This window comes from Lampetra planeri, chromosome 2, assembly GCF_965212315.1.
Source record: "Lampetra planeri chromosome 2, kcLamPlan1.2.h2, whole genome shotgun sequence".
Lineage (NCBI taxonomy): Eukaryota > Metazoa > Chordata > Hyperoartia > Petromyzontiformes > Petromyzontidae > Lampetra > Lampetra planeri.
In genome coordinates, this window is record NC_136108.1 from 30346994 (window position 1) to 30367593 (window position 20600).

Sequence of the window (20600 nt, forward strand, 5' to 3'; positions counted from 1 at the left end):
ACCACTTTGAATGGCTTTTTGTTATACCCCAAACAGCCTCAATGAGTCAAAAATGTTCCAGTTTTGGTTGAGCCGTTTCACCCATTTTTTTTTTATAATTCTTTAAACAAGCCTGTCACTAGTATGTTGGTCTTCCTTAATGTTTTGAGATAGATTAACGAGGCTCTTAAGGGTTTAGACGATACAAATCACACCGGTCTGAAAGGGCCTTAAACAAAAATCTGAAATATTGCTCTCCGATGGGATAGACGAACAATGGACTGGTACTCAACGGGGTATTTAGAGAATGACCAACACTGGGCTCAGATTAGGTGGAGATAATTCAGACTGACCACTCGGATGGTGTCCCTAGACGGTTGTCAACCACCAATTAAAAAATAGATGACCAATATGGGGGAAAAAAGCATACCATAACACAATGTTGGAAAATAAGCCGTCTTTATTGAGGCTTTCAAATGGCAAGGGTGTCACCAGTTTCAGATGCATTGTGGTGAGAAAAATGCACTCTAGCATAGGTGCATTTCCCACGAAACATGTATGAACAAACCAAGAACCTCCCAATTCAAATACAGTACTGCATGTCGGCTAGGGTCTGGGCTAGCAGGAGTCATGGGTAAACTGGTCTATGGTTGGGCAATAGTCATTGCCCATGCCAACTGTTAAACGTGTGAAGAGTTTTATGAAAAGCCCCCCCGCTTATCCACCTTAAGGTGCATTTCAAGCAAATCATGCTTGAATGCGCATTACAAATAACCAACATCCTAAGAACATTAGCGGACCAATGCCTACCCCAGACGCTGCCATATTTTTACACACAGCACCCCAGTGTTTAATCATTAATTGGTTAAAACAACCGAGTAGGACTTAATGCACTGCATCTCGTCAAGCCAAATCCTCCTCGACATGAATTGTCTGGCAATGGAGACTGCCTGGCTTCAAGTGAAGCGACTGGGGTGGTTTCATTAACCACACGGCACAGCGCCATCAAGAAAGCATGAAACGGCAAGTGCATAACGATTTTACCCGAGCCAAGGAATCAGCGGCACACGGCACAGCACTGCAAGACCAAAACATTCCAAAAGCCTAAACAGTCTGCCAAGAATTGATGCAGGAATTTTATTGCACCGCATGGCACAAACACAAAATGACCAGCAACTTTAATAACCAATAAAGTTAAATTACCAAGCCATTACAAAGGTGACGTATGTAATTGGCGTACAATAACCAATTGACTGTAGTCATTTTGAATAAAAATTGAGGTGCATTAACATGGTTACTGGTTTATTTTGTTCGTAGTTAGTGAACGCAAACCATTAAATTGCTAGGTGATGTTCGAAAGCAGTGGTTAATTTAAATGAAGCAAACCCCTTTACAAAAAACTTAAAATAACCAACCAACAGCCATTTTACAAACTCCTTCGTACGTTTACGAAATTGTGAACATGGCTTTTCAAGAACGTCTATAAATATCAGTAAAAGTCTCTACATCAGGGCTGCACATCCACTAAAGGGAACGACCTGTTGAGCAGCATTAGGTGAAGAGTCAACCTTGACAGATAGGCCTTTTTGGGTTGCGGAGGAAGACTTGCACACGCTCGACTTCAGTACATGGGGGTGCCATTGGCAGGTATGAAAGGGTCGTGGAGCGTGCAGGACAATGGGGATTGCACAGGGCACTCTCAACCTAAGTGCATGCATTTATAATGCATGTGCATGCACTGCAGAAGTGACTTCTTTGATTACTCAGGAAGAGACCTGTTTTTCACCTTTCTGCCAAAAAACCCAGTGGAAACTGCTTTTCTGCAAACGCACGAGTCAGACCAAAGGGCTTGTGTACAGGGAGAACACGAGGGCAGTTCCCTCAATTTCTGCCACTGTGGCATAGGTAGTAATTTTGGAGGATGAACACCTTTTATGAACGCATCATGAAAAATGCAACTTGCCAACCACCCTGCTTGAGCAGTCGAATATCCCGATTCACACATTGCCACACTGACAGATAACCAGCCCATATCATGCACAAGCACCCTTACTTTCCTCCTCATGCTGCCACTGGCACGTCCCCATACTAATTTTTAAGACGAGCCCTGCCCTTGGATGCAGTTGGAAAAAGCATTGTCAAATTCAAAATAAAAAACCTAAAAGCCACCCTTCAACAGACCGTATTTTATATCTGGGAAATCTTTACACGGGTCATGTTTTTACGTTGATGAAACAGCTGTATTTGTTCCCCAGTGTTAGCTTGCGGACCCCGCTCCTCCTGGACATGTGACAAAGAGCTTGATAGTTCATCTTATTCCTCCAGTATGAAGATTCTGATATCACGTGTGTGCAATTGCATGTTCATGATGGTGAGAAGCAGTAGGAAAGGCTGGGTGTATGGTGCAGGGGTGGGGTGGCGGTTGCGCGCGTGCACGCACTTGTATGCACGCGTACACGACGCTGTGTGCACGTGCGTATACAGGGCTGTGTGCGCACACACGCGGTTGTGCGCGCACACGCTAGTGTGTGCGTGGAAGTGTGGGTCAAGGAGGCAGACGTGTGTGCGGACAAGGTAGAGAAGAGATTTCGGTGGGGAGGTTGTGTCTGGGAGGAGAGACGGGATGATTACTGCGAAGTGGTTAGAGCTCGCTTCTGTCAAATTCGTCCAGCTCGACATCGCTGAGGTCAATATCGTCCTCCACTGGCAGCTGTAGAAAAACAAAACCGGAAAATTTAGGGGCAAGACCTACACAAGCACACAAACTACAGGCAAAGATAAATTCCTGTGTGCAGTTGACAGGATCTGTAGTTTTATTCGAAGGCTGTAACTTAGTTTAACAAGGTCCACGATTTTATACGTTCTCATGCTTTGGGATCATAATTATATTCCTTTTTGTGCCTGTTTTGCATGTACAATCAATCGTGGTACAAAACCTATAAAACACATTACGAGTTGCAGACTGTTTGCTTTATAAATTGGCAGACAAATTACTGATGCCTCCTGCCCATGATAAAACCAATTAACTTCGAGGCCATAATTTGAGGGGTCAAAATTTGAGGGGTCAAAATTTAAAATCTTTGATTTTTGTCGGTAGAAGCATAGCTTTGACTGCTGTTGGCCTTCCAGCCTGGTGGTGGCTGGAAGATGTGCGAGCAATCTCGACAGCTCCCTCACCTCTCCATCCTTGCCATCCCATGCCTCCTTACTGATGATTGGCGGCAAAGCAGCTCCCTTGACCGGTGCTGTCGAGCCCCGTCCCACAGACAGCTCCCTGCAAGACAAAGGGACCCCCCCCCGCCACAAGGCAGCAACACTCTTGAGAATACGAACCACTCAACATTGTAGTCGTTTTCCATTTATTCCTCTTTCCACATTTTTAAAAGCTGCCAAAATGAAACATGGTTCCAACAAACTGCCTTACATGCAGTTCAGGTTAAAATGTTTTTTTGGTCTGTTGGCTTCCCACTGTATAAATCTAACATATAATCTCAATCGATCTCATCGTCAACGTGGCTCTTCACTCGCCTTTTCATCTATACATTAAAGTTTCATCAAGTTTAATTTATTAGGTATAGCCCTGTGAGCTATGTGGCTCTTGAGTCAGGTGCAACCGAAACAAACAAAATATGAACAGAGAACATCTTAAAGCGACGACACGCAACAGAAACATCCTGGATAAACCAGCAAATCTTCCAAAGAAAAATAACGTATTACAACGCTGTGTGCAAAAATCCCAGTGTGATGCAAGTCAAACAATAACAACCATAAGACAATTTAGATAAGTTCAAGCAAACTCCGCACTTTCGTAAGAAACATGGCTTAACCATATATTTTCGAAATCACCAAAATAAAGCTATAAAACAATGTAACAACAGTGATCATAGGAACTGTGATTCAAATTTAACAATAAACGATATACATAACACGTACAACCAAACTTGCAGCCATAGCTGGCAGCATGACACATCACCTCTACATCCACTGTTTGTTTGCATCTCTTATAGTTTGTCACATCTAAACTACCATGCGTCTCCTCTCACTGTGTCGGCTTTCTCTGGCATCATCGTCTTTCATCTGGTTCAGTCTGATTTCTGTCATACAACTTATTTGCTCTTATAAAATACTATTCAGCTTCTGTTCTCGCCACAACCAAATAGGTATTCGATTGGATAAGCAACAACTGCTATTTGGTGAACCTCTAAATTACATGCCAACAGTGTTCTTGTAATTGAACATGATAGGTCTTCTTGACGCTCTACATTCAGCAGTCACCTGGCTACCCCCGAGTTTGACATTTGTACATCCAAGTTTACAAGTACAGTGTAAGTCTCTGAAACTCGTGTTAAAAGTTGCATGTGCATCCCAAAAAATGTAGAATTAATTCTTTTATAAGTTTTGTGCCCATTTTGTCCCCATCCGTGTTCTGCTAAAACTTTACAATTGGCAATGTATGCCAGCCTCAAAATTGTACCCACACATTGCCCTCCCGACTCCTGCCACCAGGGTAGGATGGACGAACACTTGTTAGTCACTTGCAATTTTCATCAGCAAGGACAGAACTTAAAAATAATAGTGCATTGGTCGTTACACAAGTTGACATAGCCCAAAATGAGCTCTACCCAAGCATCTCGAAGGGCAATTGATCAACCTTAAGCCAATATAAAACTTTACAGCGTTTCCCAAAGGTTTAATGCTAGGATTAAGATGCACCCAAAAAAATGTATGTTCCTGAACAAGAACTACATTTTATAATTTAATTTCACAAAATAGCAATGCACATTCCCAGCAAGTGTATCACTGCCTGTTCAAAACACAGCACCGCAGCATTTTATAAAACACACGTGTTTTGACCAGAATGAAAATTGTCCCATCTTCAAAATTTAACATTATAACAAGATTTTTTGAGCAATGGTCCTTCAGAGCAGGTAACATGCCCCATTTCTTATTTACATAAGGGCTCTTAATAAGGGCTATTACCTGAAATATTTGCCGACTAAATATTTCTGTTTTCAGTTGTCATTAACGAAAAAGGTAATTTTTTGTCTACAATTTGTGTTTTCACAACACTGCCAATGCACTCCAACATTTTCTATCTGGTTTGGACCACCTTACTTCAAAAAAAAAAATCCAAAATCGAGCTACCCAAGAGCCTCAAATTAAAAAAAACAAAAATAGGTGAGGAAGGCAGACTTTCCCATCTTGACATGTAATTGAATGGGGCAAAGGTCACTGCAGAATGAAAGTTTGAGGCTCAGCAGGCAGTGACGTGCTGCTCCTCACCGCAGGAACTCGTTGATGCCGCTTTCGCTGAAGGAGCCCTTGAGGATGGCGAACTTCATTTTACGGGCGTTGACAGCCGCCATGGCTGGATAGCCGAAACCTCCGATCCCCAGGGAATCCTCCAGCTCAGGCTGAGCCCCAGCTTCTGTCCACAGCCACCTTGTGGATAAATGCACATCGCACAGGGCAACAAAATATTGCGTAACGTCCTTTCAGGATGAACAGCTCACACCGTGCAAGTAAAATTATTCCACCCATTGTTGAGGGTTCTTATGGACTGGTATGGACTCAGGTCGCTGGAGTTGTACTGCCGTGTGATTATCACCTACTCCCACCAGAGGCACATATCTATGGTTCCTCACATGAACACATACAACTGCAGAGATCACGACATCTCTTATGTAGCTCTTGCCGTATCGCATGCACACTGCACTGTCTCATTGCATTCTCTTCTGTCTACAATTTATTGCACTACCGATTCTGTCTCTTCTGTCAGATTGACTGGCACTTTCAAAACGCACCATAACATCCATACATGTCCCCACACACCCACACATCCATCCTGGTGAAGCATTAATCCGAGGCAGCTTGAATAGGTGTAAGGTTTCAACTCCCAGCATCACCCAGCCCTCGCTGCACACACATTCCAACAATCACAAGTGCACAAGTCCAGGTAGCCAAAAAGCAGACATGTAATTTAAAGAGATGCTTTCAATGCCTCGCCTGCCCAGTAAGGTAGTCTCGCATGCTCACCCCCACAGCTTCTTCTTGTATTTGTCGGCCATCCCTTGTAGGGTGGCGATATAGCCATTCCTGCCAGCAGCTCCTACAAGAGGCAACCGAACAATCCGTCAATCAACCAGTAGGGGTGTGCGTGAACAAGCGCGCGTAGGTATGAATGGGTGGGAGATTGAGTAAGCGAACGAGCGAGCATGTAAGCGAATTGGTTGGGTATGTGAATGGGCGAGTCAGTGAGCGAGCACACAAGGTGACAGTATCAGTTTAAGGTGACAGTATCCGTTTACAAATTAGTAAAATAAAAATAGGCAGATGACAGCAGGTTGGGAGAGCTTTTGGAAAACTTAATTTAATAATGAAAAAATATTTTTTAAGTAATGTTTTCATCAGTGATATGGTTCAGAAACATGGACATTGACAAAGAACATGTAAAAACGTGCAAAAAGATACTTGGAATTCTACAGAAATAGGAACATCGACTAGAGAAGATTTGAAAGTTGTAGTAATTTTGACTGTTAAGAAAGGTGGGCATGGGCAGGACACCACTAAATGGGACGATGGACAATGCTTGAGACTAATAACAAGGTGGCAGCCAAAGGTCAACTGTGGAGATGGGGTGATGAAATCAGCTTGTGTGCAGGGACTAGAATTGTTACATATAATACCCTGGGACACCCTTGCAAATGAGATGGATGTTACGTCAATTCAATTCAAAGTGATTTTTAATAAATAAGGTATCAGGATCACGAGAGATGTAATAGCTTAGATAGACCTTTATCCAGCAGTGGAAGAATCATGGCTGATCAGTGAGCTAACGTGCAAGTTGGCGAGTGGGAGTTTGAGTGAGCAGGTCAATGATTGGACGATTGAGTAGGTTGAGTGAGCAAGCGAGCAGAAGCGAATGAGTGAGCTAATTAGTATCTGAAAAAGTGAATAAGCATTGAATATGAGTTTGGTAAATGAGTGAGTAACAAGTACCTGTGTCAAGAATGTGTGGCAGGATGGACACTATGCACAGCTGATGCTCTTCACAGCTTTTCTTTACCACATCCTGGTTGAGGATCTATGGCAGACATCAAAACACACAAAGGTGTTAAAACAGAGACCAAGAGGCAAAACAGGGGCCCCGTCTCAGGGATATGAAGCTCTTGTCCATGTCACCAACACAGCCAGTACCAGAGACCCTTCGTCCGAATCCTGGCAGCTACCTACATCAGATTCGACTACTTAACTGCAGTGACCTGATAGTTTCAGCCTGATAAACAATGTCTTCAGAACTCATAAAACTATTTTAGCTTTTCATTTAAGGACACCCCATTTCATGCCTCCAACATGCTTATCTCACGCCTGCATTATATAGTCACAATGCCCGGTGTGGAACACACATGTGCAACAGCTTCAACTCGCAGCTCACTTGTAAATTATTTTTGATACTATAAAAACAATAAACCTTTTACTTCAGAAAGGCCTTACTGGGTCTAGTAGAAAATGCACTGGGCCTGTCCCACCAGTTGCTTCCCATGTATTGTTTTGCACAATGGAGGAAATCAGAAGTTATGGAGAAAACCCACACATCAAGTAAAAAACACTCCAAAATGTAGGCAATTTTGGCGAAGCTACTGGCTGCATTGCCACAAAATGGGCAACTGAACTTGCAGCCTGTACGTGCGGTTTCAAGAAATAATCTCACCTCCACGACCTCAGGAGCAGGAGCATTGTCGGTGTACAGTTCAAGAGCATACGCCACAATGTCGGACTTGGTGCGGCCACCCTGGTACTCCTGTGGCTCGTCCTCACCCTTGCGGAACACCTTGATGGTGGGGAAACCTCGGATCTGTGCACATGAACACACGTGGTTTTACACTCCATGTTAAGATTCATAATGGGCTCTTGCCCCCTGCCATTCTCTCCCATCTCATTTCACTACTCCCCTCCAAGGGGAGGGGAGGGCATGGTCATGTCCAAAAGACGTGTGGCCTGCTAGTAATATTATTAAACATATGTAGAACTTCTTTCACACTGTACGTAGCCAACCGTGCTAATTGAAGGTGCGAAAATGAAGCGTCCACCAGTCCCCTCACCCCAAAGCGGTTGGACAGTTCCTGATTGACGGTGGCGTCCACAGCAGCGAGTTTCACACGCCCATTTGTCTGTGCCTTCACCTCAGTGGCTGCAGCAGCCCATTCAGGTTCCAATCTGTTCGCACCACAGCCACAAAGTCAACCACAAAGAGAGAAAATCATATCTGGTTAGACGCAGTCCGAGACACACACAGCAAGCCACATGACCACAGTCAACACAAGGGGGACAAAATGGAGCTAAAGTACCAGATGTCATTCATGAGTCTTGTTTGTACATTTCTGTATATAAATGTGATTTCCCGTTGACATTTTCACATTATAAATTAATTGTACCATCAGGGGTCAAAAAATGAAGACAAAATACATTCATTCCAGAACTTGTATATAAGGTTTCGGCCTCAATCTAAAACAGTTGGCCTACTTCAACAGCTGTCACTGCGATAGCCTTCTCTCATCACTATAGTAATGCTTTCTAATTTGTATAAAATGCCACTTAATATTAATCATAAAAAATGTTGGAAATATTTTATCCCAATATAATAATACCAAGTTCATCCCTCACAGCCAGTTAAAGAAATATATATGCTAAAAGAGCAAACAAATGACAACCTTTTATTTATGCAGTCATTGATACCAGGGCAATCTATGCTGTACAGGTGTGCTGCAGTGGAGGGTGTTTGCGAAGCATCGTGGTTTTTCTAAATTAACTTGCTTTTTGCAATGGCCACACCAAGGCGCAAAGAACTCCACAATCCAGGTGTCATCACTGCCAATGACTTTCTTATTGAAGTCATCATCTGAGAGGTTGATGACGTCATCTTTGCCACTTCCAGAACCACCGCTGCTTCCTCCCTGTCAAACGGCGACAGTGCTTTATCATACACACGAATATGAAGTAAAAAACATATCCAAAATTATATACCAATCTCCAAATGGCAACCTTTGAAGCACAGATTCACCCCTTTCACATTCAAATGAACAATCACAATTTGATTGTATATTTTGCTTGTGGTGCATGCAATATATCTGGTGGATTGTTATACCAGTGTTACAACCCAAAGTAGTTAGGGGTTTACTACATTGAAGATGAAATAAAATGTTTACTCTTACTCATTGAACCAAATGTATTAAGTAACTTCAGATGGGGTAAGTGCTATTTTATTTGTTGTGCTTGAATAGACCCATAACTATGTACTATATACAATTGAATTATATTTTACAGATTTTCCAACTTTCTTTATACATTCAGTGGTATTCAGTAAAACTTTGTATCTAATATTTTGATGATCTATTCAAAAATTAAAGCACTTTTATCACGAAATAAAATTAGTTTCTGCGCTTCCCTGCCAAACCCAGAAAGGCTCCCACAGTGAACAGGTCAAACGAGAAGTACAATGACTTTAAGTGGATCATTCATGTCCATTTGCATAATGAGTACTTAAAAACTCAGCTTAACAAGCTGGCCAGTGTACAAATGGCTCCACCAGAGTAATACAATTGAAAAAACTCATCTTTGCATCAAAACGTATTTGCGTAATGGAAGACCATGAATGGATTGTTCAACAAAAATTATGTTCCAAAGCACACACAAAGCTCTGCTTATTCCCATGTGCCCTACCCATAAAGGCCTCATTACTATGCATATTTTTAGAAACAGAGTTCAGCAGTTAAAATGCATAAATCAGGAGGCATGCAATGATCCATAGACACAATGTTATTGATTCTTAGGCATACAATAAACACATTGATTTGTGTAAGAATGGATACGTTTATATTTTGCATGTAATTGGTTCACATGACAGCAAGCAATAATAACTGGTTCTTTCATAAATGACAATTAATAGATTCTTGGAGGGAATTACTACACGTGCCAATTAGGGTTTGCCTTCCACAACCTAGCACAGTATACATTCATTATGCTAAATGATACTGGTTTACGCTTACAGAAGCCCTTTCCTGAAAATGTATATATACGATTTAAAATACTCTTTGGTTCTTTCGGTGAAGTCACGTAGGCATAAAATAAAATACTTTTAAATAATGTCGTTTTACAGAAACTCGTCAATGATTATCAAAACATTTTATAGAGTCCGGCCTTGGAACTTTTAGCCAATTATATTTTCAAGAATGGTTTGCAATTTTGAGGAAAAACAAGTATAGATATTGATTAAACAATGTAGTTAAATTTACTGCTCAAATATAAGATGGGCACAAACCATCATGGATCTGTGTTGTGTAATGCCAAGTGCATGCCACGAGTGTGTTGGTACCTGTTTTCCAGAGTCAGAGCCTCCCTTTCCTCCCAGCCGATCCTTCACAAGTGACCGCAGGGCACCCAAAGCACCGTCCACTATGCCCTGTGTCGTCCTGCCACCTAAAAAAAACACAAAGCTCAGCTCAGTGTCTGCGAGTCAAATTCAATCAAGAGAACTTATTTACAACAGGGACCTTCTTCTGTCAGCACTGTCAACGGGATGTCACTTCCCCTTTACAGCCTCGTCCACTCTCAATGTGAAGTTGTTCCTTCTCTACTTCCTGGTACCTGGAACCTTCCCATTGGCTAACCCAGTGCCATATCCCTCCCACTGCTCAAATAAAAGATGGTGTCCAATGTGTCACGTGAATTATTTTTTCTCAATTCCTAAATCTCATTATATCGACACTGTTGAAATATTGTTTTGACTTCTAATAACCTTTTCACCACATGCTTAAACAAAATTCCCCTTTCTAAATGTCTCCAGTTATCAAAAAATAGGCCATCCTCCACCTCTTCAGATACCATCATATTTAGGCTATTGAAAATTCCAGTTGCAATGCATTGTATAATCAAGCAAAACTTGGTTTTATTCAACGATACAAGACTTTTAAAAAAGCATCATAGAAAGCAACTGCCAATGAATAATGCTGGGGTATTTAGTTGAAAAGTTATACGATTGGAGTGCGAGATTTGTTTGTGAGCTCACCGTTGAAGTCCTCAGGCTTGTTCTTGTTATTGCCAAAGATCTTGATGGTGGGAAATCCACGAACGTTGTATGTGGAGCCGAGTCCCTTGTGCTCGTCTGCATCCACAGCGCCCAACTTCACTATGCCCTGTAGCAATTTGAAAAATACTCTTAAAAATGTTACCCTGAAAAAACACGTTTTCCTTTGTGCAATTTACTACGATATTTACCCAAAAACGTCAGTGCGTAACGCCAGTGACGTCACTCCACGTCGATCAGCCTCCCTCATTAATAATCATGAACAGGTTACGTCCTCCACATGGACCCACCCCTCATTAATATCACTCCGCATGGAGACCCCCCCCCCCCCCCATTAATAATAATTAGTGGGTGACGTCACTCCACATGGGGGGGGGCGAGGCACCTCCTCCTCCCTACTCAGCGTCAACTTACAACCCTCACGTCACACGATCTCCATAACGCTATTGAGACAAGTAAAAAGGACATCATGATGAACAAGGGATTATAACCTTTAAATTAAAGAAGTCTGTCACCGCGGCTTTACAAATTGCACACGAATGGATGCAATGAATATCACGTCGCGGTCTGCTTTTCGCTTGCAAGTTTCAGATTAACTGCAATACACCCGTCCTTGGACGGGCAAAAGGCTAGTCTTAAAAATACAATTTTACTGGTAGGAACGAAGTGAACCAGCCTACAATAGATTATATCGTCCGTCCATCCAATGTCCGATTAGGTGTAGCAACATCGCCCCCTACTGCAAACACTTGGCAGGACCCTACAAAAACCTTTCCACTCAGTGAGGCTTTCCTGGCTAAACAAGTGTAACATTCCCTTATAATTCCCTGACAGCTTTTAATTAAAACATTTAAATGAAAAATTAACTCACAGCGGCCTAAAGCCTACAACTAGGCCTAAAGCCTAGAACTAGGCCTCAAACTCTCCCTTCGTATCGTCCGATTAGGTGTAGCAACATCGCCCCCTACTGCAAACACTTGGCAGGACCCTACAAAAACCTTTCCACTCAGTGAGGCTTTCCTGGCTAAACAAGTGTAATAATACATTATGTTTATATTCTTTGGTTATTCGTTCCTACCAGCCCACCCCGCAGGGACCTGTTAACATCATGAAACCTAAAAGGAGTTTCAGGACTCCTTTTCAGGTGGATCTTGCATCGGTATGTTTGACCAGTTATTACGAGTTTTTCCATGTGGGAGAAAACAACCATATAAATGACGATACTCTAAAGTCTACACTGATAGATTCAAGAATCAATTTGCTGTACTGCCATCTCACAGCCTAGCAGGTTTAGAGATTCAAAAATGGATTTGATCTACCAATAAATATCTTCAAATCGTTGAATTACAGGCAAGTTCCAAACACCGCAAGCCACGTGGTAAAGTTAGTGGCCCTACATCTCTAACTCCTACCTCAGGTAGTTTCGTATTTTGTTTTTCAGAAAACCGCTTTCTTAACTTTCCAGAATGTGTAAATGCGTACAATTAGACAATTCACCACCCACCCCCCTGAGAGTCCACATTTTGCCACGATTCTGGGACGTGAATTTGAGTTTATTTTATTTACATTGTGATGAATATCATTCCACGAGTGGCTGCACAGGTTATGCAAATTGCTTACTTAGCAATATAATCAATCTTGCATACACGATGCAACCGAGTGACCTAGTACATTTTTTTTTCAATAAATCTATTTTACCAATTAAAATGAGCTCGACCACTGCATTTACTATCAGTTGTAAACTCCTTTTATCATTAAAAACTCAATGTCCTTTGTTTAACCAGCTAAGCCTATTAAGACTCATTACCGCATTAAGGAGGGGGACCTTAATAATGCGTATAAGCAGGAACAGATTCTTAATTCAAATTTGTTTTGCATCAAGTAATTTGGCAAATTTGTGAACTAGTTTATATGTCACTTGGTACACAATGACCTTCTTTTGCAAATGTCATTTTATAATTCATGGTTGACTTTGATGCACTTCAGGAATTATTGGGCAGCTCGTGGAAATTAAAAATTCTCGGTGCAAATGGCTCCGTTGTGAGTGTAATGACTGATGATCCTGTTTATATACCCCCTTTTTAATGTTTGATAAACAAAAATCGTGTTTAACTTATCTTATTCTTATGTAAAGTGTGAGAGCGTTCAGTCTAGTAAATAACTACAACGTAAGGGAGTCAGGTAAACAACATATATCCATCACCTTAAGAGCGGTGGCCGCCTTCTTCCATTCTGGTGTTAGCCTTTGGCAATGCCCACACCTTGAGGAAAAAAAAAGGTACAATTCTAATAGACGTATGCAGAAAACCCCAATAAAGAACATTGCACTCAAACATCTACTGCATGATAATTGTTTTTTACCCTTCTATCTGGCAACAAAACTGACACCTTTTTTTACAAGGAGTCACAAACATGACTCCTTGGGTAAAAGGGTAAAAAAACAATTATCATATTTTTTACTGGCAAATGAGGTTCCAATGATCTACTGAATAGATACACTAGCATCCCACTTGCCGAGTATTAAAATAAATACACGGTTGTCTGTTTAAATGCTGACATTAAACAAGATCACTAATTAATGGCCCTTCCAGGCCTAGGGTTTACAACAGCATGTACCGGAAAAGGAATATCCTGGATTTATTTAAATGTTTCTTGGTTTAATCACCAGGGTGTGGCCTATGTTACTAATGCTATCCAGGACTCTAAATGACAGATGGCCACAAACCAACTTCTTTTTTTCCCAGGTTTCCTGTGGAAATGCGCTGCTATCTTGTGGCCACATCAAAGGTCATAAACACAAGCGAGATACAAGGCCAACGCATGTGCGAGTGTCGTACCAGGGTGCGTAAAACTCCACGAGCCACAGGTCATTGCTCTGGACAACTTCACGGTTGAAGTTGCTGGCCGTCAGTTCTATCACATCATCGCTTGGCGAGTACAGGGCTTGTGCCCCGGCCACCAGCACCCCCAGAACCACAGCACCTGCGCACAATGGGGTAGGGTGTGAGAGGGGATTGAAGCAGGAAACAAAACAGTGGGATACGCAAAACAGCATATTTCACTAAAATTGTTAAGTAGGGTTACATTTACCAGTTGTGAGAGCAAAGGACTTGCATTTGGAAGGTTGTGGAGTTAAAATCTCAGGCGAGAGTCAACTCAGCCAATCATCTCTTTGGGGTCAGACCACTTTTCAGGTCAACAAGTGGCTGTACTCAGGATTTACTCGCTGCTGACACAATATGGAATTTCCAACAATGACCAAAGACTTTAACCTCCCCATTATTGGGAAAACCACTGCATTTTTTTACTTTTAAGAGTAAAAACGGCGAAACTTGTCAGCATTTTCTGGCAACTAAAACAGGATTTTACGCGCGTGTCTCGTGTACATTAGCCAAACTGACACGTATGAGCAAAGTAAGAATGACTTCGTGACAACTGACCACATGCCAATCGTGTTATGTAGAGAGGACTGCATTATTCATTTGATCTTACTCTCTCGTATATGATACAGAATTGAATTACTGTACTGTATTAGAGTATGGAGCGGTCTCATACAGCAGACGATGCATATCTATCGAAATTCAACTGTATACATTTCTCGCTGTCCAAGGACATACCATTAAATTGCAGTAGTCAATCTAGCTCTCCTTTGCTGGTGTTTATCGAACGCAATACAATATCAGCTGGTTGAATAGACACAGCAATTGTGGACCTGCCTTGCAAAAAGTTATGAATTTTAACCGTGAACAATTAAGACCTACGGAGTCAAAAGTCTCTGATCTCGTTTCCATAGAGTTCACGATGCTCAAATATGATCTGGTTAATAAAGGACATTCAACTTACTCTTAAAGAGGACACGTACGTGGGACAGAAAACCTGTTTGATGCTTCAAAACAACTTTGATTTGTGTACAATTGTTGCCGAACTTCAGATGGAACACTCATTCGTAGATTTACTTTCGTAAACAACTTTAACATGTTACACGTAGCACGTAAAAGAAAGCTATGGTTTAAAATGCAACGGTGACCCAACTTAAAGTGCCATTTGCATCAGCACGGCATGGCAAACACGGCATTAACAAAAACGTATAACATTAAACATTGATATCAATATGACGATAATATTACCAGGGCTTTACCACAATAACATATTATTTAGTATTCGTGTCCCCTTTAAACATATCGACCCGCACGCCTTTTAACACCAAACGATGGAATAACATGAAAGGCAGATCATTGCAATGAATGGCATCGCTATTACAATATTGTACCTCAAGAAGCTTATTGAACATGTTAAATGTTAGTTGAGTTTAACGAGTTCCTCACCGTGGAAGAACCCCATGCTTCGATTGTCGCTCTCACCGCTGTCCAACACGCCCCCCCCCACCAACCGTGAATTTATATACAGGAATCGATTTATGACACGCGGGCGATTATTTAACCTTTACGATTCGCGGTCACGATTGAACCCGATCAATGGTCGGCGCCGTCGATTCCCGCACGTTTGCCGCAACGGCGACAAACACATCCGAATCGATTCTCCAATATGCCCACATATTCGGGAGTCGAACGCAAGGGGGAATCTAAGAGGAGCGTTGGAATCGCTCCGAGGCGTGAATCGTCGGATCGAGAGGCCGTTCGCACCCCACGACAACGCGACGCGCCGTGGCCCCTCCGCATTGGTCCGATCGGCGCGTGACGTCACGTACGCTCTCGGTTAAATTAATTTTTAAAACATTTTTTTTTATTTAAAATAAACGCGAGCACACCAACGTCACTCACGCGCTTGTCATTATTTCGGTCAGAATTGCAATAAAGTTAGATTTTAATGTGAAAGTCCCCCTGCACGGGATGTCGGTGGGCGGGGTCGATGCCACTTGCAGATGTCCGATTGGCTGTTGGAGCAGCCAATGAGCGACAAGTACGTGTGTTATAATGACCCAATCTCGGCGTACACACACACACGGGGTCGCGTGTGTAGTGATGTCTCATTATCTCATCTATATTTAGACTTTAAAAAAATATATTCATGCAAATGACAAATGAGACGCAACGTTTCATTGCCAAGGACGCAACTTTAAAACACATTGCGGAGTTTTATTTTCCGCTGATGGTGAAAATGTACCGCAGAAAAGGGAACTTTTTTGTTGCCTTGACCACGCACTGTGGTGCCACACGTGTTACTTAACTGAGACCAAACGAAAAAAATGAACAATGTCTGTACATATCCGTCTCCATATATACAAATACTACAGAAAACATTTCTTACACACCATTAGTCGCAAGCATTGATTGAAGACAAGAACACTTGGACTGGTTTAGACACACGGTGTCTCAGAAGCAGTCAGGCTCCCTCGTCACTACAATACACAACATTATAAGTGACCTGCCATGTACATCATCTCGCAAGTTCACATATGCATGTGACACAGCCCTTGCTGCGCAGGGCACAACCCTCGAAACGTCCTGCCAGTACTCTTTAACGGCTGGTCTAAGTTGGAGGCTTATTTCTATCGACGGAAACTCCGACCAAATCCCTCTGAAACAACCACAAGCGCTTTCCACCTGAACAATCCCGTTGAAGATGCCTCCCTTGATGTGTCCTTCTGTGGTAGCCCAGGGCGCTGTGACCCCAATTCTACATATCTAGGGCCTATCATGGACAAAAGTCTGACCTCTACGCTCCAATGAAAACAGATCCGTGAAACGAACAATTCAAAAATCGCTCTGCTACATAAACTTATAGGGTCGACCTGGTGCTGAGGTGTTGCGAACTGCCGCCCTATCACTGATCTACTCAGTGGCAGAGGATTATGCTCCAGCCTGGTTCAGGAGCTTGTACGCAGCACTGCCAGATGAACAGATAAATAACGCAATGCGGATCAGAGCCGGAACACTGCAACCGATACCGATTATCCCGGTTACCTGGCGAACATTCTGGCCCCACACGTTCTTGCCAACGACAGCCTTTTGGCGTCATCTGGTCTAACCCATGTGAGACTAGGCTCTAAGAAAAGCTGTCTCGGGTGTGGACCAATGATCTTCAAGGACAGTGCACATTATCAGAGGTGTGTTTTTTGTTTGCATTATGACTGCAGGTATTGTGGTCTATGTAAACATGACTCCTTGTAAAAAAGGTGTCAGTTTTGTTGCCAGATAGAAGGGTAAAAAAACAATTATGACAGCCTACCTATCAATCAAGACCACAACAATGTTTCTCGCTGCCGACTCAAGTCCCTATCCTCGTTCTGGAATTGTGCCGTCAACATTTTTAAATCTCACCAAGTGACAGAAGAACAGAGTGGAACCACGTGGACGTCTAGAATAAACGCCTCATTCGAGACCCAAACATAGCACCTCCCGGCTTTGACATGCCTCCTCGAAGACGCCGGTGGTGGAGCCATCAACCGCACCAGGACAACAGTGGGCCGATTTGCGCAACTTCATGAGTGGACTGTTAAACACAAACCAAAGTGGTGCGACCGTGGCAGTGCAACACACATTATAGAGCACGCAGTTGGTAAACTACTGCAGTCTGTGATTCTTCAATAGAGGAATATCTGTGTGCCTTTGTGTGTGTCTCTCTCTCTCTCTGTTTTTCTCTGTGTGAGTCCCTCTCTTGCTTGTGTGTCTGTCTGTGTCTCCGTGTCTATGTTTTGTCTCTCTCTCAAATTTAGCAATCTTTGGAAGAGCGTAATCAACCAGGTGGGGTGTTGACTGTTTTGTTGTCCGACTCTCTGTGTTGTATTACATTATATTTCCAAGTTGACTATGTTTGTTTTCTCATTCATTTGTACCTGATGATGGTTACTTGTGTTGCAATCGAAACGTCGTATTCTATTATTATTTAATTTAATTTATTTCTACGTGACTTTACCGAAATAACCAAAGAGTCCAATAACTCTCTTGAAGCCCTCTCGTGGCTATCAGGCCTCAAAATTGGCATATAGCTCCTTAACATATTGCCATATGCAGGGAAAGACTAGAATGCTGGTAAAAGCACAGGCAAGGACCGTTTCTTTACGCTATGGGGTCCCGATTAAATTATTTGGTGACGTTGCTGCGTTTTGTGGCAGTGGTGCACAAACACAATTCACAAAAATCCTAATACAATCGTCAATAACACTGTGGCCTTAGAAGGAAACATATAATAGATGTTTCGGAAAAACTACCTTCTGCATAGTAGATTAATGATAGCTGGCTTCTGCAAGGCACTTATGTGTGATGAAGGGTCATTATCCAAGATGTCGGCAATTATATATTTTTTTATTTAACGTTATGAACGAACGTTTTTAGATATAATCATATATAAAATACACCTTTCAGAATTAACTATTATAAACTCATGAATTCGCAATTGTATTGCCATATACATCAATGATAATATTTATAATACAGGTTTTTTGGGTTAGATCACGATCTAACCCAAAAATACCTGTATTATGGATGATATTGGTCGCGAAAGCCTACATGTTGAACTATAATATTTTTAACCAACCGGAATGTGCCTGACCTCGTTATATTACAGCAGCTAAGCCGGGTTGAGTCTCGGTAGTGCTTGATTGGGCGACCACCAGGTGGTATAGGCTGCCACGGGGTTATGTTTTGGGAAATAGAGGGCAAAACCGATTCGACCGAAAATCTATGTCCCCACCGGCTTCACTAATCCGCAGCTAACCAATGTGGTGATTTCGATTTAAAGCTTTCGTGACTGCAGGGATTCATCTTCTTGGTTCTTTCGGTAAAGTCACGTAGAATGGAAATAATAAAAGAACATAATAAAATAATTCTCACGACGTCTCGGCCACAACGCAAGCAGCCGTCCTCAGGTGAAAACCAGGTCTGTCATTCAGACGCTATCGCCCCGACAGACCTGGTTTTCACCTGAGGACGGCTGCTTGCGTTGTGGCCGAAACGTCGTGAGAATTATTTTATTAGGTTTTATTTTTATTATTTTATTATTTCCATTCTACGTGACTTTACCGAAAGAACCAAGAAGACAGCGTGGTGATGTATGGTCAAATAACTCCTACGGACCAGCTTTGGTGTGGGAAGATCCTCAACAAGCAGTGGATTGACCATTGAGTTCTAAATAATAATTGTTATTACGTGATTTACAATGAAATTTACAAACAAATGTTAAACTATTGGTTGATATGACTACATATACCGCCTATGATGTCTTAAATCGCATTAGTTATTGTTACCATTTGTGCATTATTATCCTACATTTGTTTATAAAAACAACTGAAATAATTTACATTACAGCATTTCCTGGGTAAACAAGTGTAATAATAAGCTTAATACTATTTTAACATACTATTTATGCACAGTAGGAGGCACCCTTTGGCCAGATAATAACGCTAATAATAATAGTTACCACTAACATTACTTCAATGTTGTCCCCTCGTAATATGTGGGATTTCTCCGACAACTCCGGTTTCTTCACGCAAAGTAAAACATTGCCGCAAGTCGACTTGGTCAGCAAATTGCAGTGCAGCAATTCAATTGTGGAATTAATCTGTGCGGATCACTCCGGCGCTAGCCCCAATGCAATGTGTGATGGCTTTTTTTTCCTCGGGCACCTTCAGATGCCATGTGAGACTCGGTGATGATATTCTGGGTAAAAATAAAAAAAAAAGAAATGACCAAATATCTGAATGTAAATTAGTTTGGTGATGATGTTGCGTTGGCAGTGGTGCACAAGCACAAATAAGAAGACAAAACTCAACCAATACGTCAATAATATTTTCTTAAATGTTTATACATCCTGTATTACCTAAAGTTTCGAGCAATGGCCCCTCCTCATAGCAAATAAATATCTGAATGCAACGACCTTTTATAAACGAGCCTGAATAATCAGTCGTGAGACTTTTCATGGATGAAATATTTTACACTCTTTTTTTCAATTACTATTTTGTTACATAAATGTTCCAACAATTTGATGGTCGTTTTTTAATTATGTTTACATTCTGTGTGTATATGTAATTGATATTTGTGCAATTGGATTCAGAACACATGGATTCAAAACACAGGCGGTGGTGGCACAAACAAGCCCAACTCGAGCCAGAGAGAACGAGGAGGCGCTGTCCACACAGCGGGTGCTGAAACTTGAGGTCACGTGGGTTTGAACGTAGCACCTGGCTGTAGAGTAAACAACTGGAGCCTAACAATAGTGCCACTGGTCACGTGAGCCTGGTAACCCCTTCTGCTAACGTTGGCTCACCCCAAAGTCATGTTAATGAGTTTTTTTTTCTGTAACCAGCTTTCTGTGTGTTTATTTCTCAATGGGTTTTACATGAGCCCAAATAAAACTTTACCTCAACCAAAGCCTTTCTATATACATATTTCTTGCACCTCGTTGTATTCGCTACCTACGGAAAATAATAGCGATGGGCGTCTTGCTGGTGTGGTTTTAATTTAATAAGGGCATGGCACAGTCATTGATTCATTGGTTCAATCATCGCCCCTTTCTGCGGATCATTGACATGTATAAACTTGCATAGAAACCCACAGGTCTACATAGACAAACGTACACT

At 41.9% G+C, this 20600-nt stretch overlaps 1 protein-coding gene across 1 annotated transcript; it reads right to left on the bottom strand.

Moving 5' to 3' along the window:
* Nucleotides 1-421: 421 nt before the first annotated feature.
* On the bottom strand, nucleotides 422-15490 carry PDIA6 (protein disulfide isomerase family A member 6). The gene is made up of 13 exons (XM_078612574.1): nucleotides 15388-15490; nucleotides 13900-14044; nucleotides 13266-13323; nucleotides 11045-11171; nucleotides 10352-10455; nucleotides 8794-8933; nucleotides 8082-8196; nucleotides 7691-7834; nucleotides 6979-7063; nucleotides 6016-6088; nucleotides 5263-5421; nucleotides 3157-3253; nucleotides 422-2689 (listed from the first exon to the last, which is right to left on the bottom strand). Exons 1-13 carry the CDS (start codon nucleotides 15401-15403, stop codon nucleotides 2621-2623), a joined length of 1332 nt encoding a protein of 443 aa, XP_078468700.1. The 5' UTR covers nucleotides 15404-15490; the 3' UTR covers nucleotides 422-2620.
* Nucleotides 15491-20600: the final 5110 nt, after the last annotated feature.